At 52.5% G+C, this 25,232-nt stretch overlaps 12 protein-coding genes across 12 annotated transcripts; 7 read left to right on the top strand and 5 right to left on the bottom strand.

Moving 5' to 3' along the window:
• Window positions 1-577: 577 nt before the first annotated feature.
• On the bottom strand, window positions 578-2,878 carry PV08_05074 (uncharacterized protein; the record flags this gene model as incomplete). The annotated part of the gene is made up of 1 exon (XM_016379418.1): window positions 578-2,878. One exon carries the CDS (start codon window positions 2,876-2,878, stop codon window positions 578-580), a length of 2,301 nt encoding a protein of 766 aa, XP_016238095.1.
• An 880-nt stretch (window positions 2,879-3,758) lies between these two features.
• PV08_05073 (uncharacterized protein) lies at window positions 3,759-7,815 on the top strand (the record flags this gene model as incomplete). The annotated part of the gene is made up of 2 exons (XM_016379417.1): window positions 3,759-5,344; window positions 5,391-7,815. The coding sequence occupies 2 exons, from the start codon at window positions 3,759-3,761 to the stop codon at window positions 7,813-7,815; spliced, it is 4,011 nt and encodes a 1,336-aa protein (XP_016238094.1).
• Window positions 7,816-8,103: 288 nt separating this feature from the next.
• PV08_05072 (uncharacterized protein) lies at window positions 8,104-8,361 on the bottom strand (the record flags this gene model as incomplete). The annotated part of the gene is made up of 1 exon (XM_016379416.1): window positions 8,104-8,361. One exon carries the CDS (start codon window positions 8,359-8,361, stop codon window positions 8,104-8,106), a length of 258 nt encoding a protein of 85 aa, XP_016238093.1.
• A 484-nt stretch (window positions 8,362-8,845) lies between these two features.
• On the top strand, window positions 8,846-9,583 carry PV08_05071 (peptidyl-prolyl cis-trans isomerase B; the record flags this gene model as incomplete). The annotated part of the gene is made up of 3 exons (XM_016379415.1): window positions 8,846-9,034; window positions 9,092-9,357; window positions 9,412-9,583. The coding sequence occupies 3 exons, from the start codon at window positions 8,846-8,848 to the stop codon at window positions 9,581-9,583; spliced, it is 627 nt and encodes a 208-aa protein (XP_016238092.1).
• Window positions 9,584-9,654: 71 nt separating this feature from the next.
• Window positions 9,655-9,906, top strand: PV08_05070 (uncharacterized protein; the record flags this gene model as incomplete). The annotated part of the gene is made up of 1 exon (XM_016379414.1): window positions 9,655-9,906. The coding sequence occupies one exon, from the start codon at window positions 9,655-9,657 to the stop codon at window positions 9,904-9,906; it is 252 nt and encodes an 83-aa protein (XP_016238091.1).
• A 941-nt stretch (window positions 9,907-10,847) lies between these two features.
• Window positions 10,848-12,974, top strand: PV08_05069 (ATP-dependent RNA helicase ded1; the record flags this gene model as incomplete). The annotated part of the gene is made up of 2 exons (XM_016379413.1): window positions 10,848-12,789; window positions 12,844-12,974. 2 exons carry the CDS (start codon window positions 10,848-10,850, stop codon window positions 12,972-12,974), a joined length of 2,073 nt encoding a protein of 690 aa, XP_016238090.1.
• Window positions 12,975-14,655: 1,681 nt separating this feature from the next.
• On the top strand, window positions 14,656-16,182 carry PV08_05068 (uncharacterized protein; the record flags this gene model as incomplete). The annotated part of the gene is made up of 4 exons (XM_016379412.1): window positions 14,656-14,871; window positions 15,042-15,130; window positions 15,206-15,356; window positions 15,487-16,182. The coding sequence occupies 4 exons, from the start codon at window positions 14,656-14,658 to the stop codon at window positions 16,180-16,182; spliced, it is 1,152 nt and encodes a 383-aa protein (XP_016238089.1).
• A 1,950-nt stretch (window positions 16,183-18,132) lies between these two features.
• On the bottom strand, window positions 18,133-18,792 carry PV08_05067 (uncharacterized protein; the record flags this gene model as incomplete). Its single annotated transcript, XM_016379411.1, has 1 exon — window positions 18,133-18,792. The coding sequence occupies one exon, from the start codon at window positions 18,790-18,792 to the stop codon at window positions 18,133-18,135; it is 660 nt and encodes a 219-aa protein (XP_016238088.1).
• A 711-nt stretch (window positions 18,793-19,503) lies between these two features.
• On the top strand, window positions 19,504-20,708 carry PV08_05066 (branched-chain amino acid aminotransferase; the record flags this gene model as incomplete). The annotated part of the gene is made up of 2 exons (XM_016379410.1): window positions 19,504-19,540; window positions 19,603-20,708. The coding sequence occupies 2 exons, from the start codon at window positions 19,504-19,506 to the stop codon at window positions 20,706-20,708; spliced, it is 1,143 nt and encodes a 380-aa protein (XP_016238087.1).
• Window positions 20,709-21,072: 364 nt separating this feature from the next.
• PV08_05065 (uncharacterized protein) lies at window positions 21,073-22,402 on the bottom strand (the record flags this gene model as incomplete). The annotated part of the gene is made up of 2 exons (XM_016379409.1): window positions 21,073-22,121; window positions 22,168-22,402. The coding sequence occupies 2 exons, from the start codon at window positions 22,400-22,402 to the stop codon at window positions 21,073-21,075; spliced, it is 1,284 nt and encodes a 427-aa protein (XP_016238086.1).
• Window positions 22,403-23,230: 828 nt separating this feature from the next.
• On the top strand, window positions 23,231-23,780 carry PV08_05064 (uncharacterized protein; the record flags this gene model as incomplete). The annotated part of the gene is made up of 2 exons (XM_016379408.1): window positions 23,231-23,565; window positions 23,618-23,780. The coding sequence occupies 2 exons, from the start codon at window positions 23,231-23,233 to the stop codon at window positions 23,778-23,780; spliced, it is 498 nt and encodes a 165-aa protein (XP_016238085.1).
• A 165-nt stretch (window positions 23,781-23,945) lies between these two features.
• On the bottom strand, window positions 23,946-24,777 carry PV08_05063 (uncharacterized protein; the record flags this gene model as incomplete). The annotated part of the gene is made up of 2 exons (XM_016379407.1): window positions 23,946-24,440; window positions 24,595-24,777. 2 exons carry the CDS (start codon window positions 24,775-24,777, stop codon window positions 23,946-23,948), a joined length of 678 nt encoding a protein of 225 aa, XP_016238084.1.
• Between the last annotated feature and the right edge of the window lie 455 nt (window positions 24,778-25,232).

Genomic DNA, 25,232 nt, shown 5'->3' with positions numbered 1-25,232 from the left:
GACCTCCATGTCTTGAGCACGGAATGCTGCTGAACTTCTTACTTACTACTTACTGTACGAGTGAGGCTGTTCGCCTGCGGTGAACATGGACCCCGAGTACTTGCGTTGTCAGGGGTGCGCTCCGTGTAAAAGCAAAAAGTACCTCCTCCTCCTCCTCCTCCTCCTGCCTCCTCTAGGTACACATTAAAACAGTAAATTAGTACCCGACACCTAAGGCGTCCACGATGTACGTACGTACACATGATCAGCTAACCAGCGTACGGAATAGGCAGGCAGGTACACATCCTACAGGTATCTACAGGTATGTGTGCGTATGGAGGTGCCAGAACAAGTTAAATCGCACCGTTATTGGTATTTATTCTCTATACATCAATCACAGCTTGGGTATATCGTTTACACAAAGAGCGCCGATGAGGTTTTCTTCTTCTTCTTCTTCTAACTTTCTCCCTCTGGTTGATTCTTACTCTCATTCTTATTCTCGGTCAAAGAAAAAATAATTAATAATAATACTTATATCTTCTCCTGTCCTGGGCTTGTCCTGCTCCTGAGTCTCCCCCACCCCCTCCTTCGGGTGGGTTCAAGAATCACAATACCCGGGTGTTTTGGCTGAACCCCCACCACCTGCCCACTGCTGTACGGTGAGTACAGTGGTATAGACGCAGCCGGCAACCCCGAAAATGCAAACGGCGTAATCCAGCCCCCGTTGCCACGGGCGCTTGGCCACGGCCTTCAGATGGAGCATGGGAGGGTATATGTAGACGAGCGGGATGCAGGCAAAGCTGCCGACGAGCGCGACGAATTTGTCCAAGTCGCCCGCCCCGCCCCAGGCGACCAGCGAGCAGACGCAGACGAGGAAGAAGCGGAAAATGTTCTTCTGCCACTTGATGTACGGATTGTACTTGCCCGACCGCGTGAACAGCTCGTTTTCCATGATACGGATGGCCGGGAAGAGCTGGAGCGGCGTGCTGAGCAGGATGGCGAGCGAGTACAGGAACTGCACCACGTTCACCATCTTGCTGTCCTGAGGCAGGTTGAGGATGACGACCGTCTTGGTCTTTGATCCGTACGCAGCATACGACAGCGCGCCGATCGAGGTGAAGAGGACCGTGATGATGACCATGACGATCCCAAGAACTTCGGGGAACTTGTGCGGCTTCTTCATCGATTCCTGGATCGGGATGATGAGCCCAACCCCTTCAAAGGTGAAGATCGCTGTCCCGATAAACAGGGTCCAGGTGGAAGGATTGAACTGGGTGATGTCGGAGACGCCGCGGTTGAAGACAATGGTTGCAATGTCGTAGTAATACAAGTAAACCAGTCCCAGCAGAATAAATGCGTCGGCGATGAGAGCTGTGAAGCCGAGCTTGCCAATCTCCCGAATCAAGCTGAAGGGGAGGAAGATGATCAGTTGCATGAGGATCATGAACTTGATGTCGATGAAGCTTTTGCACTTCGAGACTGCCAGGACAAAAGCCTGCAAGTTTTCAGACGTGAAGACCGTGTAGGCCGACACAAAGCCGAGCTGACTGATGACAATAGAAAACAAAATCAACGCTCTCATCCATTTGCCATACAACACACCTCCGATGTCGCCAAAAGACGCTTCAACAACGTTGCGCGTGTTGACCAGAAGAATGAAACAGTGAAAGCTGAGGAGTGCAACTCCCAGCAAGACTAGGGACGAGAATAACATGCCACCATTGAGAAAGGCTCGGGGAAGGAAGAGAACTCCTGTGCCGACGAAGGACTTCAACAGGAGCAATGCAGCGTTGAAGCTGCTGTTGGTGCCTCCTGTCTTTCGTTCTTTATGTTTCCTCCTCCGCCGGCCAGGGGTTCCAGGGGTAAGCAAAGCGCTGTCCTCGCCAGGTTCTCGATCGCTGCCCTCCTCCCAAGCATCAGAAGAAAAGTATTCGTCAGGTTCCAATACTTCGTCGTCCTCCTCGAGTTCTTCACCGGCGAAATGTCCATACAGGGTGAGAAATTCGAGAAAGTTGTTGGTAAATAGCTGGGGTTTGGCCTTGGATTTCCCATTTGCTTGGGTTCTGCCCCGATCGTCCGCCGAACCGTCAACGTCCATGACCCGATTTGAAGACTCAGGGCTCTCGGCCGCCTGGCGGAGAAAGTGTCTGCGGAACCCGCCGGGTACTTTGATATTTTGAATATCCAATATTTCACTCTCGGGCTCCGGCCTGGCGTAGCTGAAACTCTTGCTCCTCTTTCCACGACCAAGTTGACTGTCTTCTTGTTCTTCAGCCCATCGGTAGACCGCCCGTGTAATATCGCCACCTTGTAGCCGCAGACTAGAGAATTCTTCCTCGTCCAAGCCCGCTCCCGGCTCATTCAGATCCAAACGTAGAGAGCCCTTGTACCTGTTCGAACCTTGATCTGGCTGCACAAGATGCCTCTTCACCACTTCTGCATTTTCGGTCGGAGCCGGGCTCCCAGCCATATCCCTTCCGTCGATGAACGAACCATAATTACTTCTCGGTACTCGGTCATGGCTGCCCGACGCCGCGGCCGCGCCAGATCCAGATGGTCTCGGAGGTTGCTCGTCAATGTGGGGTGTCTGAATGCGAGGAGGTGTTTGAAGAGAAGACGCTAGTGCGGTCGAGAGTGCAGACTGTCCGGGACCAGGAAACGAGCCGGCATTGTCGAGCTTGGGCAAAGCGTTGTCAAGCTTGTCGGCAGCCATCTGCTGGGGGGTCGGAACCTGGCCAACTGGCGGAGTATTGAGACGATGAGACGGGACAGGAGAGGAGAGCCGGGCCATCGAGGCATGTCTGGAGTGCGTAGAGAGATTGGGAGAGGCTGCGGCAGATGTGGTAGAAGGGCTACGTCGAGCCCGGATGTCTAGAGGTTTGGGTGTTGGCGAGCCCATATTCACAAGAGATGGTAGGCCAGCGGTATGAGAGGCATAGATCAAGGAGCAGAGATGCAGCAGACGGTCAGGCTGGGTGCGAGTAGATGCGGCATATAAACGAGTGAGATAGAATAAGGAATACCAAAGCGCAGTACAGTGGCCCGCAAAGTATGGGATATGGAGTGCAGAGTACGAGCGAGATGGACAAAGAAAGTCGGCGAGGTCATTGGCGACGGTGGCTCGGGCTTCGCCGCTTACAATTACCAGTGCTCGATTGTTTGCACCACATGGAGCCATGCGCGCAGAATGCGAGACCAGGGACGTGGGATGTCTCAGCAGAGTCCTGTCACGCGAAGACTCCTCTACCTACTACAGATGTACTGCCTCGGCCTCCTACCTACCTGTACCTAGGTACCCTTACCTGGCGACAAGTGACAAGTGAACTCGTACAACGAGACGGACACTTCAGACTCGCAAGTCTCTCGGACGCCACACAGCCAAAGTTCGCGGCGAACGCGCCCAATCGCCTTGGACAGACCAGAAAATTTCATCCCAGAGTTTGAGTCCCTCAAGTTGCCTCGTCTCATTCCACACGTCACATCTCGTAATAAATTCCACCCGAGGCCCCAACACCTTGTAAGGCGACGACCACCTCGTAGCACCGTCGACGGGCCGTCACGAAAGGGCTCAAGCCACTGCATCTCCCTGTCTCCACGCGATACAGACATCGATAAGACTCCGCGTGTAGATCTCAATTGCAAACGCCGGCATCGAATCACTGAACGACCATACCTCATCCGCCGGTCTCGTCATGCTCAACATGCTCAACGATCTTCTCAGCCGTCGAGTGATGTATTGATGATGGACTGGCGTTTCCAAAGAGGCTTCTACAGGAATCATGGCTGGCACAGGAGGAAAGGAATGGCCGATGCTGGGACGAGGCACTCTCCCACGAAGTCGTCCGACATTCTCGACAAGGACTGCCACTGATGACGCTGCTCAGCTGTTGCGAAGGTCCTCGTTTCCGGCTTTGTTAGACTCACAAAATCAAGCATCGCACGAGCATGGTGACGCTGTCCCCGACTCTTCAAGGCCAATACCCATTCCGTCCGGGGTCTCTAGTCCCTCTGTCTCCCGTCCCCAGACAGCCTCGTCGACTGGCGCATATGGGACATTCAGTCATGTTCACAACGTGCCAGAACGTGATCAGGCCAATGGGCAAGCCGATTTCGCAGCCTCTATGCCCCATGATACCTTGACTGGATCGATGCATTCCGCAAGCACCAAACCCGAGAATTTCACATTCAACCAAGTCCCGGTGGCTCCAAGGACGAATGGTGGGACAGACAAACTGGGCACATTCTCGGGAGTGTTTGTCCCTACAAGTCTGAATGTACTGAGCATCCTCATGTTCATCCGATTTGGTTTCATCCTCGGCCAAAGCGGAGTCGTCGGTATGCTGGGCATGTTGACCGTGGCTTACCTGATCAATCTCCTGACGACCATGTCCATCTCTGCGGTGGCCTCCAACGGTATTGTTCGTGGCGGTGGTGCTTACTACTTGATCTCAAGATCCTTGGGCCCCGAGTTTGGTGGAGCCATTGGACTCGTCTCCTACCTGGGATTCGTGTTCAATACTGGCATGAATGCGGCCGGTCTCATCGACTGTCTTTATTATGTCTTTGGTTCCAAATCTGGAGATTGGACAAATACTATTCCTGAGGGTCCTTGGTGGCAGTACCTGTTCAGCACGGCGGTTGTGGTGATTTGCGTCGCCATTTGCCTTGCAGGGAGCTCCATATTCGCTCGTGCAAGCAATGCCCTTCTGTTTGTTCTCTTGCTGGCCACATTCAGCATCCCACTATCGGCCGTCATAGTGAAACCATTCTATGGCAAGAATCACTTTACCCACTTTACCGGATTCAGCATCGAGACTCTGAAAGAAAATCTACTGCCGAAGTTCACCAAAGACGCTGCAGGAAGTCAGCTACATGGCAAGGAGAACTACCAGGACCTCTTCGGCATTCTCTTCCCTGCTACAGGAGGCATACTAGCTGGAGCCAGCATGTCCGGTGATTTGAAGAACCCCAGCAAGTCTATTCCACGCGGCACCTTAGCCGGACTTGCTCTGACATTCGTCTCGTACACCTCAGTCATCATTGCATTGGCAGCAAGTGTCACGCGAGAATCATTTTACAGGAATGTGAACGTGGTCCAAGACACGAACGTATCCGGTTCCCTGATTCTGGTGGGGGAAATTGCGACAACCTTTTTCAGCGTCCTGATGGGCATCATCGGTCCAGCCAAACAACTTCAGGCCATTGCTCGTGACAGTGTCTTTCCAGGCCTTGCGATCTTTGGTCAGGGGAGTCGGAAGTCAGACGAACCTGTCCTTGCTATTTGTGTCACCTTTCTAGTGGCACAACTTACACTTCTCCTCGATATCAACAGGATTGCATCCTTAATCACCATGACTTATCTGATGTGAGTTTTCTGCACATCATTCTGAACCACGGCTGACCGCTTTCAGGACATTCTTTGCTCTTAATGTTGCCACCTTCCTCCTAAGAATTGGTTCGGCTCCAAACTTCCGACCCTCTTTCCACTACTTCAGCTGGTGGACGGCTGCAGCAGGCGCTGTCCTGTGCGTTGCCAGCATGTTTTTTGTCGATGGTCTCTCTGCTTCAGGGTCGATCGCCATCCTCCTGGTCCTGATTGTGATAATCCATTATACCACAATACCAAAACCCTGGGGCTCAATTTCCGAAGTACTCATCTACCATCAGGTGAGAAAGTATTTGTTGCGCTTGAAGTCCGAGCATGTCAAATTTTGGCGCCCTCAGGTGCTCCTGTTCGTGAACGACCCGAGAAGAGGTTACAAGCTCATTCAATTTTGCAATTCCTTGAAAAAGGGGGCGCTGTTCATCATTGGACATGTCATCGTCACTCAGAACTTTGGCGACTCTGTACCTGAAGCTCGACGCCAACAGGCTGCCTGGAACAAATTCATCGACTTTTCCAAGATCAAAGCATTTGTCAACGTCGCCATCTCGCCTTCTATCGAGTGGGGAGCAAGGAACATTTTCCTGTCCGCGGGGCTCGGGGGCATGCGGCCCAACATTGTCATTTTCGGCTTCTATAATATACAACAATTCCGCGCAGAACAGCCATTGGTAGATGTTCCCAGCCCTCCTCCCGAGAGAAAGCACAGTACCTTGAAAAAGCGACGGACGAGCAAGAGCGTGATGAGAGGAGAGCTTCCCACCGATTCTTGCTATATCGAGAAACGGACTGATGTCCAGAGCTATGTGATGGTGCTAGAAGATATGATATTGAAGCTCAAGACAAATGTTGCCATAGCCGTTGGCTTCGGAGAGCTGGAGTTGCCAAAAGCTCAAGAAAGCATTACGAAAAAATATATCGACCTTTGGCCGATTCAAATGTCGGCTGAGATTACCTCCGAGGCGGACGGCGAAGCTCGCAACGTCCTCACAACCAACTTTGACACCTATACACTTATTCTCCAACTTGGCTGTATTCTCCATACGGTGCAATCGTGGAAGCGAGCATTCAAACTCCGAGTTGCGGTTTTCGTCGAGTACGAATCTGACGTGGAAGACGAGCGGTCGCGCGTTACCTCTCTGCTTGAGAATCTTCGCATTGAAGCCGAGGTGCTCGTCTTCTGGTTAGCTTGTGGTAGTGTGAAGTCTTATAATTTCATCGTGAATGGCCAGGAGGTGGACGATGAAACTCGTGATCAAGCTGATAAGGTGTTGGAAGATGAGGCATGGTGGCGTGATCTCCAGACACTTCGCGGTCACTCCCAGTCCGGCGATGTAAGTGCTGCTGATGTGCTCTCAATGACGGAGGACGTTGAATGGCCAAGTTCTTCATTCCAAGGGAGAAGGGAAGCTTCCGTTGTCCGGTTTGAAGGTTTACGGAAGCTCCTCAATCGACCCACAAGGAAGTCTTCGTTTGGAAATTTGTCCAACCTTGGAGTCAGCCTCTCTATGAGGACTTCACGCTTAGACGACGACATGCTTAGCCGGCATGCTTCTCACCCTAGCGACTCAGAAGATTCAGGCCCTTTGAGTGAGGAAGAGGAAGAGGAAGAGGAGAGGGATGATAGTGATGATGACGATGACGATGAATACGACGATGGAGCCGACTATGAGGCTTCCTCACCTAGCTCCTCCGAGGATGAGCTGCTGCTTCACGAGACGGATTCCGCAGATTTGAGAACTTCAAGCAAAACTAAAAGTTCTTCGAAAAAGAGCAGCCTTGCGAGTTCCAAAAGATCCAGGAAGAAAAACAAGCAATCCAAGCAACAAGGTGCGTCTGAATCAGCATCTTCGTCATCTCAAAAGCAGCCTCTACATGGGGACCTTGTGGGTGGCACGAATGAAGACTCCCGCGAGCGCAATGCGGCCATCACAGGCAGCTCAGCCGCCACACACATGTCTACAGAAGCTCTAAAAGTTTCCAGTTCAAAACGCCCCGGATCCCCAACTTTCACATCCTCCCCTCTGCCAGAGACGCGGTTGGCAGGCGAGGAGGGAGTTGGGCCGTCCATCATGTTTGCTGATGAACCTCATCCTCGACGGCAGACGGTGGATGAAGTTGACCCTGGTACGGGTCGCTCAATCTATCAGCGAACCACAGAAGACGGTACGCGATCCCGCACTCCAGCAGGCTTTCCTTCGGCTGCCTCTATTCCATTATCCTTTAACGACCTTCCGAGCCGGGCACAACACTTGATATTGAATGAATTGATATCGCAGAATAGCGAAGATACTGCAGTGATATTTACAACACTCCCAGCTCCAGTCGACGGTACATACAAGAGTGAAGCTGACAGTCTTGGATACATCAGCAATCTAGAAGTCTTGGTAGGCGGGTTGCCGCCGACGCTTCTTGTACACAGCAACAGCATGACTGTTACCACCAGTTTATAGACGTGAGAAAGGGTCATCAACTGCGGATGAGAAAGTTGGAGGATCTGACATAGATTCGTCAAGTAGCTGCTGCTCATTGCAGACAGCCCATGGAAAGACAACTTCGCATAGCCGCCTCTTTCTAAGTAAAGGATGTTGTCCTTCTATAGCCTCGTCCGTCAATGCTCAGGTCGGCTACATTTCATGGAGGTGCAGCGCCGCCATGTAGCCATGCTTCGGACAGGAACTTGTTTGATGTTGCAATAATAGCCGCGATAGAGTGGATGGGTAATGGCCGATCCGGACTTCTTAATGCCTTTCCACCCTGTTGAAGAACCGGGCATTCTTGATCTGACTTCGTGTGTTTTGACCACGGACAGGCAGGTTCATGGCATGCCGTCTTCCTCTGTATGTGCCTGTATCTCTTAGTCGCTGGATATCTTGGTTTATTTGTCTTCGCAGATGGTTCTCGATTTTCATGGAGTCGAGATGGGCTGTGAGATCGAGGACCTGGTTCTGGGATAGCTCTCCGACTCTGATCGTATCGTGTAGATAAAATTTCGACATGATTCGAGCACGAGTGTGAGCTCCGACTCCGAAGAACTTTTCGAGAGCACGCTGCACAAATATAACGTCAGCTGGTGAAAACCCTCAGGCTCTTCTCATGGTGCTCCGGACAAACCTTCAAGAAGCGATGCTCGGGGAAATTGACTCCTAGGATGAAGACCTCCTCAAAGTTAGCCCAGGTACCGTGGACAGTTGGCCAGTACAGAAACTCACCATGACTCCTGCCCTCCTCGCTGCCCACTAAGAGTTGAGTATCACTTCGACACTGGACAGTCCTAGGTATGATATCCCGTCCCATGGAAAGAATTTCGCGCGCTGGGGAGCGGCTGCACCCCATACGCGACGCCGCTTTTAGCATGTGCCAGACCCCTTAGACCTGTGCTGGTAGGGGTCATCAAACAGGTGTCCTTCGCAGCTTGCTCCCTCTAGGCTCTCCTGGAACTTCTTCATTGCCTACACCATTCGTACACCAATGTTCTTCGACATGGCTAACATCCAGCGAGTCGTCATCTCGCTTATGGTCATTTTGACCGCCACTTTCCTTTTCATGGGACAGACTGCGGAAGCGGCCAAAGGACCCAAAATCACCCACAAGGTCTTCTTTGACATCGAGCATGGAGATGAGCCCCTGGGTCGGATTGTTCTGGGCCTCTACGGAAAGACGGTACCCAAGGTACGTGTGTCCCCTGCTACCTTACCGTACTGCATGTCTGACCTTCCATCACCGTAGACCGCCGAAAACTTCCGTGCCTTAGCCACCGGCGAGAAGGGCTACGGCTATGAAGGCTCGACTTTCCATCGTGTCATCAAGGATTTTATGATCCAGGGTGGTGATTTCACAAGAGGAGACGGTACTGGCGGCAAGTCGATCTACGGAGACAAGTTTGAAGACGAGAACTTCAAGTTGAAGCACAGCAAAAAGGGCTTGTTGAGCATGGCGAACGCTGGAAAGAACACCAATGGTTCCCAATTCTTCATCACCACGGCAATTACGAGGTGAGCAGTCTCTCTTGGAACGTCTGCACCGTTCGTGTGACTGATGAACCCTAGCTGGCTCGACGGCCGTCACGTCGTCTTCGGAGAAGTTCTCGAAGGCTACGACATCGTGGACAAGATTCAGAATGTCGCCAAGGGCGCACAAGATCGGCCCAGCAAGGCGGTCAAGATTGTGAAGAGCGGAGAGATCGAGGTTCCCGCGGAAGGTATTCATGCCGAACTTTGAACAGTGAGGGCCGGTACTGCTCTCCACCTCGCTGTGTCCAGACCGCTTACTGAGATGTTGTGACAGAGCTCATGGACGACGAAGAAATCACTGCGGGTACAGGGGCCAAGGTCCCTGAAGTCGACATAGAAATCCCCACAGAACAGACGAAGGAAGAATCAGATGCGTTCAGCTCAGCCGAGATGATGATCGCTCAACCATACGTCCAGAAGGTCGTATGCTTCTTCATGTTGGTAGCAGTTGCCTTGTACTTTGCGAGAAGACATCAATCGCAGAAGTCTTATCTCGATTCTGGCAAATCCGACGAGAAAAGCATGGTTTAGTTGAAGGACGAATAACTATGGTGGACTCCGCGGTTCTCCCCAGAGTTTGAAAGCCTGCATGTACACCGTCGGGATACCGACACACAAGATTTTGTAAAAAATGAAAATGCCCCGTTGTAAATGGAGAAGGAAAGTGATTCTAGACATCCACCTGGACTGGAAGTACGTGTCCGAGTACTGGTATGATGCTATCGCCACTCTGGAGTACGATTGCTTCATTAAAAATCAATGGCTAATGATAGTGCGTCCTGGTACGGTATAGCGGCAAGGGGCTACGGTGGACTGTACGGGTACTCGGCGCACCGTGTTCCCGAGTCCATTGGGCAAATCTACCGCGCCAGTTCTCATGCTGCCCTAACATTGTATCGACTCCAGCAATTCGCCGCCCAACAGCATTCACGCCCAGAAAAAAGTCCTGCCTGCGCCTTTTTCCCAATGACTTTTTATCCTCTTAATCACCTCGCCTCAAACACTCACATCTCACCCCTACTGACAACCATCATTGTCCTTCTTGTTCCTGCCTTTCGTTTTCCTTTCAGATAGACTTGGAGAGGCGTTCTTGCGTCTCTCTTCTATCTGCGAACACGAAAGCTTCTGACACAACTATTATCACATCTTCTCACCGATTAGACGCCATCCTCGTCTCACAATTTCAGCCTCTGGCTCCTTCACTGTCCTTCCTCGTGAGCAGAAACATTAACCACAGCCTTCATTCACACCCATCAATTTGTGAGTATTTGGCCACATCTGCAACAACTGCCTTTCCAGTTAGTCAGCGCTTGAAACGAATCACAATTCTCCTGAGCCTGAGCACTTCAAGCGGTTGTTGGAATTTTCCAGAATCCTCAACCTTCATCACACAGAGTATTTTATCTCGAACTGTCACTAACCCATATTCATTTCCAGCAACCTTCAAAAACCATCACATTTGAAATTTCAAGATGGCCGACTCGTTGAACATGAACGGTCTCACTCTGAATGAGTCGAAACACGCTCCGGCCGGTTCCATGCCCGGCGGTCGTACCTACATCCCTCCTCATCTGCGTGGACAGGCTTCCCGCGGTCCCCCAGTGATGAACGTGGATGGTGCTGGTGCTGGTCCAGCGCCAGCTGCCGCTGCAGGCCCCGGCTTGAACGGCAGTGCATGGGCAAGCAACAACAACGCCAGCGCCAATGCAAATGCCAACGCCTCTGGTGGCGGATGGGCAAATGCTCAAGATTTCAAGCCTGCACCTTCTTCCAACGGCTGGGCAGGACACGGTGCGCGCCCATTCAACCCTAATGCCTACGGTGCTCCCGGAGGTGGTTCAGGTGGCGGAAGTCATGGAGGCCATGGCGGCGGCTCTGCTCGTGGCTCTGGAGATGGACAATGGCGAGACGGTCAACACATCCCAGGCCCTGCCAACCCAAAGGTCGAGCGCGAATTGTTCGGCGTTCCAAATGACCCGACCAAGGCCCACACTGGCATCAATTTCGCCAACTACGACGACATTCCTGTCGAAGCCAGTGGCCACGACGTACCAGAACCTGTCAACACTTTCACCAATCCTCCACTTGACGATCACCTGATCAGCAACATCAAGCTTGCACGCTACACAACTCCTACACCTGTCCAGAAGTACTCTATCCCCATCGTTATGGGTGGACGAGATCTCATGGCTTGTGCCCAGACTGGCTCTGGCAAGACCGGCGGTTTCTTGTTCCCGATTCTCTCCCAAGCCTTCCAGACCGGCCCGTCTCACGCTCCCACCTCCGGAGGTGGTTTCCGCCAGAGAAAGGCATTTCCAACATCACTGATCCTTGCCCCCACCCGTGAACTTGTCTCCCAAATCTACGACGAAGCACGCAAGTTCGCCTACCGCTCCTGGGTCAGACCATGCGTTGTCTACGGAGGTGCCGACATTGGTACTCAACTACGATCCATTGAGCGAGGCTGCGACCTGTTGGTTGCCACCCCTGGTCGTTTGGTCGACCTCATAGAACGAGGTCGTATCTCACTGGCCAACATCAAGTACCTGGTTCTCGATGAAGCCGATCGTATGCTGGACATGGGTTTTGAACCCCAAATTCGTCGAATCGTCGAGGGCGAGGACATGCCAACCGTCCAGAACCGTCAGACACTCATGTTTTCAGCCACTTTCCCACGAGACATCCAATTGTTGGCACGTGATTTCCTGAAGGACTATGTGTTTTTGTCCGTGGGTCGCGTTGGTTCCACCTCGGAGAACATCACCCAAAAGATTGAATATGTTGAGGATAATGACAAGCGCTCTGTCTTGCTCGACATCCTGCACACTCACGCTGGTGGCTTGACCTTGATCTTCGTCGAGACCAAGCGTATGGCCGACACTCTGTCCGACTTCTTGATCAACCAAGGCTTCCCAGCTACTGCTATCCACGGTGACCGCACTCAGCGCGAACGTGAGCGAGCCTTGGAATTTTTCCGCAACGGTCGCTGCCCAATCATGGTGGCCACCGCTGTTGCTGCTCGTGGTTTGGATATTCCGCATGTCATGCACGTCGTCAACTACGATCTTCCTACCGATATTGACGACTACGTCCATCGCATTGGTCGTACTGGTCGTGCTGGAAACACCGGTCTGGCAACCGCTTTCTTCAACCGTGGCAACCGCGGAATTGTCCGTGAGCTCATCGAACTCCTCAAAGAGGCTCACCAGGAGATTCCTAGCTTCTTGGAAAACATCGCACGCGAGAGCTCTGGCTTTGGCGGCGGCCGTGGTCGCGGCCGTGGTGGCGGTGGCCGTGGAGGTTCTGCAACTCGAGACATGCGTCGTATGGGCGGCGGTATGGGCGGTGCTCCTTCATATGGCGGCGGCTTTGGCGGCTCTGGCGGCTACAGTGGTGGTGGCGGCGGCGGTAGCAGTAAGTCCTCATCCCTTTCCCCTGCCTTGATCCGAATACTAACACCCTCGACAGACTACGGTGGGGCTCCATCATGGGGCAGTTCCGGTGGCGGGGCCTATGGAAGCGGATACGGAGGTGGCAGCGGAGGTGGTGGCTCGTATGGCAACCCAGGCGGTGCTAACGGACCATCATCTTGGTGGTAAATGGTTCGGGGGCGTTCATTCATTCTTGAACAGTTTCCTGCATCTCTTTTCTCTGCATGTTTTTTTTTTCACCTTCGGCACTTGCACTCTCGGAAGAGTGATCGGGTGGTCGAAGAGCAAACGGCAGGCAATCCTGCATCCAGCTTGCTCTTTTGATGACGACCCAGAGCAATTTTCCCGAGACGAATCTTTTATCGGGCACAGCATGATACATGATAGATAGCGTTGGCTTTTCCGATTGATTTCAGATACCCCCAGCATGTCCAGGTTCCTCATGTGAACAGAGGACAGACGATGTGTGCATGAACGACAGACACCACGGCGTCGGTTTACAACGAAAGAGAGTGGTCCAAATGGGATGGAAGACAGACTCTTGTGAAGCCTCTTCTTCAGGAGAACAAGGCTGCACGACCGGGCATTGACCCCATGACGAGATTCTTTTTTCCAACCTTACAAAAGTTATCAGCGGGTTCTCTCTCTCTCTCTTTCGGACCTATGGGACATGATGATCAAAATAGACTTTATCGACACGAACAATCGCGAGCTTTTGGGAGGCTGGCGGGAAATGAATGGGAAGGGGAATGATCTGACTTGCAAGACAAAAAGGAAGATACTTGCACATGTGCATCTCCCAGGCGTTTTATTCCGCACGGCTTCCACGGAGCTCTCTTGCACGCACGCACACACAACACTCGAGACTTGATGAGGAAAAGTCTACGCTGGCTGCATTAGATCAGGCTTGCCAGGCCACACAATTAGCAATAGAAAAAGTTTTTGATTTGAGCAGTCTGTCCATTGGTGCTTGTTGATTTGTGCAGTTCTTGTTGGCTTTGAGCTTGACGGACGTGACACTGAAGCTGAAGATTGTGACGTCCATGACCATGAGGTATCGACAGTACGAATACATCATCATGTCTTGGACAGACGAGAGGCCCAGACAGTGTCAGCCCCGTCCAGTCCAGTTTGTCCGCGTTGGTGCGTCCTCATGAACTCGATCCGGATCTCGTCCCCCACTACGAGTACAATAACTAGTCGGGACACCAGCGAGCGGCCTCATTCCCGCAGACGGCAACAGTTATCGCCGCTATTTCCCTAAGTCCCTGGTGTATTAAGTCCGAGCAGAGCAGCGCGACGACAAAATCAACTCAGGTGTATCTGTCGTCGTCGCAGCTGTCAGCAACATACATCCCGTGCAGACCACGTCCGGCCGCATTGGGCTTCGGCCGACCAAGGACCAAATCCCGACTCGGTTTGAAGACTCGCCTGTCGATGTGCTGGGACAGTCGACTAAGTTACAAAGGGATAATGTGGGGAATGCGATGGAAGAGGCACATCCAGCCCAGAGCTTCGATTGTATGGTTCATTTGCCGAATTGGCCTACGAGGGCTGGACTAATAGTGAGAGTTTCGAGGACAACTCCTCCAGCGCTAAGGGCAAAGTCAGGTAGGGAAGAAGTTATGAAGTTCCATACAGTATGTGCATCGAACTTGTCGCGAACCATCATCCCCTTTTAAGACCTCGGTCCACCTAGACAGGGACGCATATTATATAGATATATATATTGACCGTGTCTATCCCCTCGTCAACCATCAGTCCTCCTTCTCTTCATCCGCTTCATCCTCTCGGCACACAATATCGTCCCCTTCCATCCTCATAGACTCTTAGCCACACTGCCAGAACCATGTCGGACTTCTTCAAACCCGCTCCTGAACCACCCACCGAATTGGGCCGGTACAGGGTTCTCTCCAGCACCGCGGGAGTCCGAGTGTCTCCGCTATGTCTCGGTGCCATGTCCATCGGTGACGCGTGGAAGTTTATGGGCAACATGAGCAAGGAGCAGTCGTTTAAGCTGTTGGATGCCTTTTATGAAGCTGGAGGCAACTTCATCGACACGGCGGTAAGTCCAAAATCACTCTCACTCACTCACTCACTCACTCACTCACTCACTCACTCACCATCCCCGGGACCCCCCCCCCCCCCCCCCCGGCGGGAAAACCTCGAAGAACCTGTGTTTGCCCTTCACATGACTCGAATCAAAATCTAACGAGCCTTTACGCACAACTACAGAACAACTATCAGGATGAGCAATCCGAAAAGTGGATTGGAGAATGGGTGACCCAGAGAAAGAACCGAGACATGCTGGTCATCGCTACCAAGTAAGATCCCAGCGATAAACACCTAGTAAATTATCTACGCTTACAATACTAATGCTAATGGTGTCCGTTTTCCAGGTACACCACGGCTTACCGCAATTACGACCTCGGTGCTGGAAAATCCGTCAACTATTCCGGCAACCACAAGAAGAGTCTGTATCTTTCGGTGCACGAATCACTCAAGAAGCTTCAAACCGAGTACATCGACATCTTGTATGTCCACTGGTGGGTAAGTGGTGCCAGAGAATGAGACAGCGTTGCTTGCTCCTTCGTATCGCTGTTGACGACTTTGCCTTGGATCTCTTCCGTGAGAGCTTTTTATACCAACAACACAACATTTGCTAACCCAATTACGACAGGACTGGACAACATCCATTGAAGAAGTCATGGACAGCCTACACATCCTGGTCGAGCAAGGCAAGGTTCTGTACCTGGGCATCTCGGACTCCCCGGCGTGGGTGGTGTCGGCGGCAAACACGTACGCCCGGGCGCACGGCAAGACGCCCTTCAGCGTGTACCAGGGCCGGTGGAACGTGATGGTCCGCGACTTTGAGCGCGACATCATCCCGATGGCGCGGCACTTTGGCATGGCGCTGGCGCCGTGGGACGTCATCGGCGGCGGCAAGTTCCAGTCCAAGAAGCAGATGGAGGCGCGCAAGCAGCAGGGCGAAGGGCTGCGCAACATGTTCAGCGACACCCAGACGGCCCAGGAGGAGAAGATCAGCGCCGCCCTCGAAAAGGTCGCCGCCGAGCACGGCCTCGAGAGCCTGTCGACCGTCGCCCTCGCCTACGTCATGCAGAAGACGTCCCTCAACGTCGTCCCCATCGTCGGCGGCCGCAAGGTCGAGCACCTCCAGGACAACATCAAAGCCCTCAGCCTCAGGCTGACCGACGACCAGATCAAGTACCTCGAGTCCCAGAGCGAGTTGGACGTCGGCTTCCCGTCCAACTTTATCGGCGAGTCTCCAAAGGCCACCGGGAAGAGTTCCGCCCTGGTCGCCATGTCGGCCCAGGTTGCCTATCCTATCCCTGAAAGGCCGTTTGTCAAGGAGTAAAAAAAGGGTCGACGAGACGGAACGGAACGACGGCGAGAATGGCACCAGAGACGAAGACGGGACCAGATCAGATCGAATGGATGGCTGGGTGTCCATCCATAAAGTGGACGGACACTTGATATCATTATCTCTCGTTCCCCTTTCCCCTCCCCTTGTTGTTGGTCAAGGAAGACAGCTTCACCAAAATGACCCCCAATCAAAAATCAGGTAGTGATACTTCAAAAAGGAATATTGTCATGTTATCTCCTCTCTTCCGTCAACGTGTCTTTTGCCTTGTTACGTTTTGTCAACCTCGCGTGCCTACCTGGTTAGTCTACATTTACATCCCTGCTTTTACTCGTTTGTAGAAAAGAGAGAGAGAGAGAGAGAGAGAGAGACCTGAGTATGGGGGTGCCCGAGGAAGAAGAAGAAAAAAAGACAACAAACGACCTTGGAGGATCTGACCTGACCTGATCGCAAAACACACAGAGCGATACGAGTCGGTTCTACAATACTACGGGATGTGCAACCGGTTCTCTCACTTCCTTTTTTTGTTTCTTGTCTTTCAAGCTTTTCTCATCTTTGGTTCAACCCGGTGCAGGCCCAAACACCAGACAGAGCCCACGGAGCACACACACACACACACACACACACACACACACACACACACACACACACCCCCAAACCCGCCAACTTGATATCTACCGTACTGCCCTTCGGCGTCGGCACGAGCATGGCGTTCGGTAACAAAGGATGGAGTAAAAAAAAAAGGTCCCGACATCCCCAACAAATCGCGGCAACAATTGTCTCTTTTTCTTTGTTATGGGCGGGCTTTGTTGGCGAGAGGGTGTGCCTGTGGCTCTTGTTCCCGAGCCCTATTTTGAGAAGAGGCAGTTCAAGAATGGATGGTCAAATAGGACAAAGAAACCATGAAGTACGTTTCCCATTTCTTCGAGCCTAAAATTTTGATCTTGGGAAGTAGGCATTTGAGGACCTTTTGGAGCCCACAACATTCATTTGGCTGAAATGTCATGCTTTTCTTGTAAGATCTCTTTTTTCCTTTTCTGTCCGAGTCGTCCTACTTTGAATGCTCCTCGAACACGGAGGACTTTGTAATTCAAAACACTTGAAAACATCCGTCACCACCAGCCAGCGAGCAACAACGATCTCGAGTGACGAGCTGATCGAAAAGGATAGAACGCACACCCCCACGGTCACCCGATACCGGTCCTTAAAGAAAAAGGATACAAGGCTCGACCATGTGCACCACAAAGCGATACGTGTACCTCTGCCAACATCCGGCGACGCACCGGTTCCGCGATACACTCTGTGAATCGCCCAGCGTCAGAGGCTGTGTCGTAAAAGATGTCAATATCCAGCTCATATATCCATGCAAAAGATGCTCTAATCGTGGCATGCCATCACCGCAAGTTCAGCTTCCAGACCCGGCCTTTGACGATGTCTGGCACGTTCCTTCCAGGTGCTTCTTCGACGTCGGTTTTCGAACCCTCAACCCATTTCAAGACGACCGAGCTTCCGATACCCGCAGACCGATGTCTCCTTCAGAGCCACCCATTCCAGAAGACAGACCATCGCTGATTCAAACCCAGACAACTCAAGAAGAAGACGGGAATATATGTCTGCGATTCATCCGACGACTGACGCTCAAGAGAAATGCCGAAAACCCGTGTTGTGCAAGAAACACCCCAAGCAGTCCATTTCTGGCCACCAGAATTGAAGGGAGGGAACATAGAATCCGCGGGCGCATCAAGGAGGACAGGTGTGAAGCTCCCTTTTGAACGACTTACCCTCGCCGGCTCGAAATCGTAGAGGATTTTGGGTCCGTCGACATATCCCGAGTGTTATGCTGATAGTGTACATGGAGGTTCCATCTTTCGAGGATAGTCGCGTTCCTCCAGCGTCCCATGAAAAGCTGAAAGGCTGAAACCAAAGGAGCCACATTCATCAACCTCAACCACCTCTTGTGGGACCTTCCACCTCGATCTCAACAGATTCATGCCTCGATGGCTTGCCGGCGGCAACAGAACTGCTCTTCGCTCCCGCAGCAGAAATTGCATCCTTCTCATCATCACCACAACCACAGTCGTAGAAATCGCCAATATTGGCGCAGTCAAAGATCGGCTTTCCTTTGCGCTCGTTGACCAGATTGTGTACAAAGCACGCCCACGCCGCAGCACTGGATCGCGAGGATGTCTGTGGAGGATACTTTTTGAGGATCTTCTGGAAGTGCTCGGCACACTCGCCGCACGGATACAGTCGAGCGAAGAGGAAGAGGTAGTTTTTCAGAGCATCCTGTTCGTCCTGCGTCGGCTTGTCGGGAAACCGTGCCATGGTGGTATGCAAGACTTTCCACGCGGCACGACCAAGTTCAGCTTTCAATGTCTCGTTCCCGAGCTTACCCATCACATGCTCGCCATGGATAACAACTTCGGTATCGTCCGCCATGGGGGCGAAGTGTTGTGACAGCTTGGGCTTGATCTTTTCTTGGATTTTGTCCGAGTAGGAGAATGCCGTCATGTCGCGAGGAGGGCCGGCCGTCCAAACGACATACCACACGAATAGAGAGACGGCGGCAATGAGGACAAGGAAAGGAGGAGGTCCTCGAGGCATGATGATGGGCGAGCACCGCTTTGTTTACGTTTGGGTTGTACTAGACAGAAGATAGAGAGGTAGAGCAGTCGAGACAAGTGTACCCCTTATGGAGAATGGAAAATAAAGTCAGTGAGATTGATACGCCCGGCCTCCTCAACAGCTTCAGTCACTCAGATGATTCATTTGGCAAAGCAGACCACCATGTGTGTCTGGGAATTAAACAGTGGTCAGTCTCCAAGGCGAGACACATGTGCCGTGCTTAAAACGGCACCGAGAAACTCCCTGTTTCGGACAAGATCTACTAAGGCGGCGTCACTTTGCCTTTCCACCCCCAGACTCCGATCTCGCTGGCCCTCCACAGCAAAAAAGGTGGTACCGCTCACGAAACCTTGAAGTAAGACGACGACTACCTTTTCGCTGACTGTGGACCTAAACGTAGCGAAAACGATTGACGTGTCGCCGTCGAGGGTCTGTGTGCTTACGTCTTACAACGGCCTCTTGGTGGTTCGGTATTGGACAGAACTCTTAGAGAGACGAGGTACTTGCTGTAAAGGAACAAACTTTTAACCGAGCATAGTACGTTTTTTATATTTCTCTTCTTGTCGATTCTTTCGCCCTTGACAAGAACGCAAAAGGCAAACAACCAGGGACCTCAATTTGACTCTGCCCGTCTACAGACTTCTCGTACTTACAAGAACACATACCACCACCACCACCACCACCACCATCATGGCACCCTTTCCTCCACCTCCCGTCAGCACGATCGGTGAGTCAGAATCGACGACGTTTTGTGTGATTCACTCTGAGGTGTTCTGACCGTTTTACCAGACTGGAGCAACGTTGGCTTCAAGGTTCGCGAGGTCAACGGCCACATCGAATCGACCTTCCGCTATTCGTCCGGGTCGAATCCGACATGGAGCAAACCGCGCTGGGTAACGTCTCCCCATCTGTCCATCCACGGCATGGCCCCCGGCCTGAACTACGGCGTGCAATGCTACGAAGGGATGAAGGCCTTCCGCCGACCCGACGGGAGCATTTCCATCTTTCGACCCGACCAGAACGCCAAGCGCATGCAGCGATCCGCCGAGTACATCTCCGTGCCTCCCGTGCCCGAGGACTTGTTCGTGGAGAGCGTCAACCTCGCCGTGGCCATGAACGCCGAGTATGTCCCGCCGCACGAGACCGGCGCCGCCATGTACATCCGGCCGCTGCTCTTCGGCTCCAGCGCGCAGCTCGGACTGAGCCCGCCGGACGAGTACACGTTTGTGGTCTTCGTCATGCCGACCGGTGTCTACCACGGCGTGCACGCCGTGGATGCTCTGATCTTGGAGGACTTTGACCGTGCTGCTCCCGAGGGTACCGGCAGCGCCAAGGTTGGTGGAAACTATGCGCCCGTGCTGCGGCACAGCGAAAAGGCCCGCAACGCTGGCTACGGCATCACCCTGCACCTTGACAGCAAGACCAGAACCGAGATTGACGAGTTCTCGACTTCGGGCTTCCTCGGCGTGCGCAAGGACGGAGACAAGGTCACCGTTGTCGTCCCGGACAGCAAGAATGTCATCAAATCCGTGACATCGGAATCTGCGTGCCAGATCGCCAAGGATGTCTTCGGATACAACGTCGAGAGGCGGCGCATTGCATACGAAGAGCTGCCGGAGTTCAAGGAGGTGATGGCCGCTGGGACCGCAGCATCGCTCGTCCCCATCAAAAGCATCACCATGAAGTCTCGCGGGGACACTTTTGAATACCCCGTGAATGATAAGCTCGAGCCCGGGCCGGTGTGCACAGAGCTCCTGACGACCCTGAAAGGCATTCAGCAGGGCAAGGTGAAGGACCAGTTTGGCTGGAACTTTACCGTCACCGAGCCCACCCAGGAGTTTTCCAAGCAAGCCGCCAATGGGGGTGTAAACGGCGGCGTCGATCAGTTACCGTAAAAAATTGAGCCATCTGTATGTTGATATTCTCCCGTTGTCTTGGACATAAACAAAAAGGGGATCAGCGAGCCACAGTCTAGACAAGGAAAACCATCTCAAGTAGGACAAAGTGGACTGTACATATGCGTTTCACGACGGGCAGGGACAGTGTCTTCGGAAGACCCAAAATGTTATTCAAGCAGCTATATGCTAAATACTCGTACAGCGGATCCCACATGCTGTTCCGGGATGCGCCATGTGTGAGTTAAGCTCTTGAGTCTCAGTCCAATACACCTCAATGTTTTTTCAGTGCGGGTATCAATATCGTGATTCATTAACAGTCGTACATACATGGATGAAGTAGTCCATGCTTTGAGTCGGCACTTCACGCAGGCATGGGGAGTTGAAAGTCCTCATCATCCAGCTTAGAATTGTCAAAAGGGAAAAAATCTGGCTCGAACAAGTCATCAACCAAATCCGCATCCTTGTCCTCGTCATTCTCAAGCAACTCATACTCCTTCAGACGAAACCACATGTCACTTTCGATAGGGGGAGACCCATAGAGGTCACGGAAGTCTTTGGGATGAATCTTGCTTTGGTCAACCTTGGCAGGTTTCTTCACAGAAATAGGCCCCGATCTGTCCGTCCCTGCACCTTTGGGGATGATGGAGGGCGGCTTCTTTGCTTTTGGAAACCCAATAGTGTTCTTCGAGACAGCAGCGTGAGTAGTCCGGCCTGCGCCAGATACTGTTGACGTACTCAAATGCCTCGGCTTGGTGCTTGGAAGAATGCCCTTTCTTTTCTGTTCAGACGCTTGTGTTGGCCTCAGTGCTGCCGAGGGCAGACGGGGCTGAGGCTCGGAAAGCGCCTCTGCTGCTGACTTGGCTTGCATGCTGTCAACTCTTGACAAAGGAGGTCTCTGCTTCTTTGGCCCTGCGGCAATCATAGCATCAACCTGTCTATCGGGGGATTCCACGGGCATGTCTGTGACTTTTAGAGTATGCTTGATTCTCTCTTCGTCAAATCGTTCCCATTCTTCTTGCTCCTTCTTCAGACGGAGAGAGAAGCCGTTCTCGTCTTTCGGCGAATTCAAGTACAACTCTGCGATTTCTCTGGAAAGTTCTTCCCTAGTGAGCGGAGGAGGGAACTCCTCAGAATTGAAGTCCAACGGAGGGTCCGGAAGTGCAACTGGTGGAGGTGGCGCATAACCATAGTCTGGTTCATCATCCTCTTCGTGCGGTGCTGTCAATACATCGGCTTCTGCTGGTTCCGCTCGAGACACAACGATTTTAGACCGGCCGGAACGACGGGCGGTGGAAGGCTTTGGTACACCGTGGCCTGGTTTGGAGGTTAGAGGTGCGGCCGCAGGAGTCTTGAATGCAGCGGCTTTGGCGTTGGTTGTTTTTGCTCCGAGAGGTGCTCTGTTGCGCGGTGCTTTCTCACTTAGCAGTTGATCAACAATGCTTGTTGGGCTTCATACCTAACGGCGTCACAAATGAATTCTTGTCCGATTTACTCGGACCATCCTTGTTCAGGCCTCGTTGTCCTTTGAAAGTGAAGGGTGCATTTTCATCGTTTTTGGAAACTCGAAAGGGTGTTTTCAAGTTTCCTGGCGTCTTCGGATGGAGGCTTCGGATGTTTTGGTTCAGAGGTTTCCCTGCCGCTGCGGTCTGGCGTGCGTGCACAATGTTCTCTTGATCGCGAGCAGCTAGCATGATTCGAGACGCCTTATGGCGGTTGTTGTTATTTCTGTTGTACAGTGTTTGTAGATTTCTGGTGAACGTTGTAGGGAGTTCGCGAGCTTACCACTGCGCGAGGCAAGCGAGTGAAGGTGTTGATCTTGGTTGCCTGCGCAACGAGCACGGACTGCGCGATGGGCATTGGGAGGGACGCCTAGCGTGCCTGGGGGCTCTTCAAAACTTACCTAAGACAAGCAGCCGTGGCCTACTGTGCGCTCCCCGGCGTCTCCCGGCGCGTAGTGCTGGGCCCTGGAAGAGTGAAACCAAAGCCTAAACACGCAAACGGCGAAGCCTGGAGTCTCAGACGCGTAGGCGGATTGTCATTGGCCTGTAGTTGACAGCCGGTCCCCTTGAACTGTCCCCCTCCATCCCACCTGCAAAGCTGACTCCTGACTGTGTGAATTAATGTGACCGCCTGTTGGTTCTCCTTTCTGAACATACACGTACCAACAATTGTATCTGTGCGTTCACATCCCATCGACCCGTTGGCGCATACAGTATCATCTTGATCTGGGAATTTGGTTCACTTCACTTGGATTCTTGTCAGCAAGCATTCACCATGGATCGTATCAAGGAGGCAAGTCCAAGTCGTGTGCTATTCACTTTCCCCTTAACCACCGCACCTGCCTTCACTGTGGTGTGCAGGCACCACTCAATCGAGACTGCCACAGCATTAGCATTGCTGCCTCGACCAGTCCAATTCACAATACTTTTATGAGCATTTGTTTATCCTTTCCTGTTGCACTTCGTCCTGCTGCACACCGACCAACACCAGCGCACCGCACCGCACCAAACATCGCCAGCATGTCGACCGCATTCGCTAACTTCCAGCAGAAAATGAACTCTCTCCGCATCGAGGCGGATGAGAACGCTGCAAAGGCCGAAGAACTCAAGGCGAAAGTCAAAGAGTTGGAGCAAGATAATCTTCAAAAGGAACAAGAGATCACTTCCCTCACACACCGCAATGGCCTTCTGGAGGCCGAGGTCGAGAAACTAGAAACAGCCATCAAAGACGCGAAAGCCGCGGCTGGCCAAGCCTCAGAACACAGCAATCTCAATGAAGCTCTCCAGCGGAAAGTTCAAGTCCTCGAGGAAGAAGCCGAGGTTGCCGACAAGACTTTGAGAGAGACCAGCGAGAAGTAAGATTGCAGGCAATCCACGATGCTGCACGTTTGCTAACGCTGTGTATAGACTGCGTCAAACCGATGTCAAGGCGGGCCATTTCGAGCGCAAGGTTCAAGCCCTGGAACAAGCACGCGATGAATGGGAGGCCAAATACGAGGAGATGGCCAAGAAGCACGCAGACCTTCAAAAGGAGCTTCAAGAATTGGAGCAGAGCATGGGAAACATTTAATTTGGACGAGCACAAGGGGTGTTTACGTCGTGTAAACAGGGCCACGAGAGATATTGTGTGGCAATGGATGGCAGCACGATGCATAGACAACCACATACCTACGATACCATGGGCATTCGGTAATTGACGAGCGTTGACAGTTTGTTGAAAGGATACCAACACGTATCATCCACCACCCCTCCGTTCTCGCGCTTGCTTCCGACCTTTGGACTTTTCCTTGGACCGTGCCGTTTTCCTCTCTGTCTTGCTCTCGTATCGGAAGTTTCTCTTCTTTTTTCGCTTGGGTTTCTCCGAGCCGTCCTTTGGCTTCTCCTTGGTCCACTTGGGCTTTTTTGCAACCTTCCCTGGCTCCTGGCCTACTTTCGTTTCTTGCTCGTATGTTTTGTGGCCTTCGTCTTTGGCTTGCTCGGCCTTGAAAAGACCCTCTCGGCTTACGTCCATAGCCTCTACCGTTACGGTGGTATATTTGTCTTCATCAATGTACTCTGCTTCGTGGTCGACGGGTGCAGGCTCCTCGCCCGATATACCTGACCATTCCTCGTCGGAGTTCGATGACGCTGTCCCTTGATCTTCCGCGCCATTCAGCGCCGACGCCGATCTCAGCATCGCATTGACCTGTTGGACATGACGCTCTAACTCGGCCTTGCGCTCTTCTCGTAACTGGTGGTGGTGGGTGGTACAGAAGTCAGTATTCAAATTTTTTTTAATCCGTCGGGAAGTAAAGTGTTCGAATGAAATGTCCGCCCGCGCTCGACCTCGACCTCGACCTCGACACACCGCCCAGAGGCATCGGTACAGGCAGAATGACTCTTACCTTCTTGCGCTCCGCTATCCTTTCTTCCCGGGCCCTCCTCTCCGCCGCCTCCTGTGCATGTTTTGCCCTCTGCAATTTTCGCTTGTGGAAGCCCGTCAGGAAATCCTGCCTCGCAGCGGGATCGAAGGTGATTTCCTCGACGGCAGTAGGTTCAATTCGACGTCGCTTCGTCGGTGGTGCCATTTTGCCGGAAATCCTTTGAGCCAGGCCGCGCCGGAGTTCTGTTCAAAGGTTGCAAGCAATGACGTTGTCACCCGCTTTATGGATTTGGGGTACGAGAGAGAGAGAGTACGGAGGACCTAGACCAGGGCCAGAATTACCTACAGAGAGAGGTATGTAGGTAGGTAGGTATTCATTCTTTCCACGGCGCAGGAACCCAGCCAGACATGGCATGGCGCCTATGCGCAAAGTCGGAAAACTTGCCCCCCAAGGGCACGGGGAATCCAAACCAGCTCTCGGCTCTCAAAACTTTGTTGGGTGGATCTTTTATTTTATTACAGCTCGTCCATACTGTACAACCGTCACCTCGCAACTCACCATCTCTCAACTCACAAACTCTCTTCTCACCCTTGCTACCTACTCACTCGCCTGCTCATCCTCCACATCACCTTGACCTGGCGAGCGACGTGTCTCAGTTT

The sequence above is a fragment of the Exophiala spinifera genome (assembly GCF_000836115.1).
Source record: "Exophiala spinifera strain CBS 89968 unplaced genomic scaffold supercont1.3, whole genome shotgun sequence".
In the NCBI taxonomy this organism is placed as follows: Eukaryota; Fungi; Ascomycota; class Eurotiomycetes; order Chaetothyriales; family Herpotrichiellaceae; genus Exophiala; species Exophiala spinifera.
This window is presented reverse-complemented; position numbering and strand designations above follow the sequence as displayed.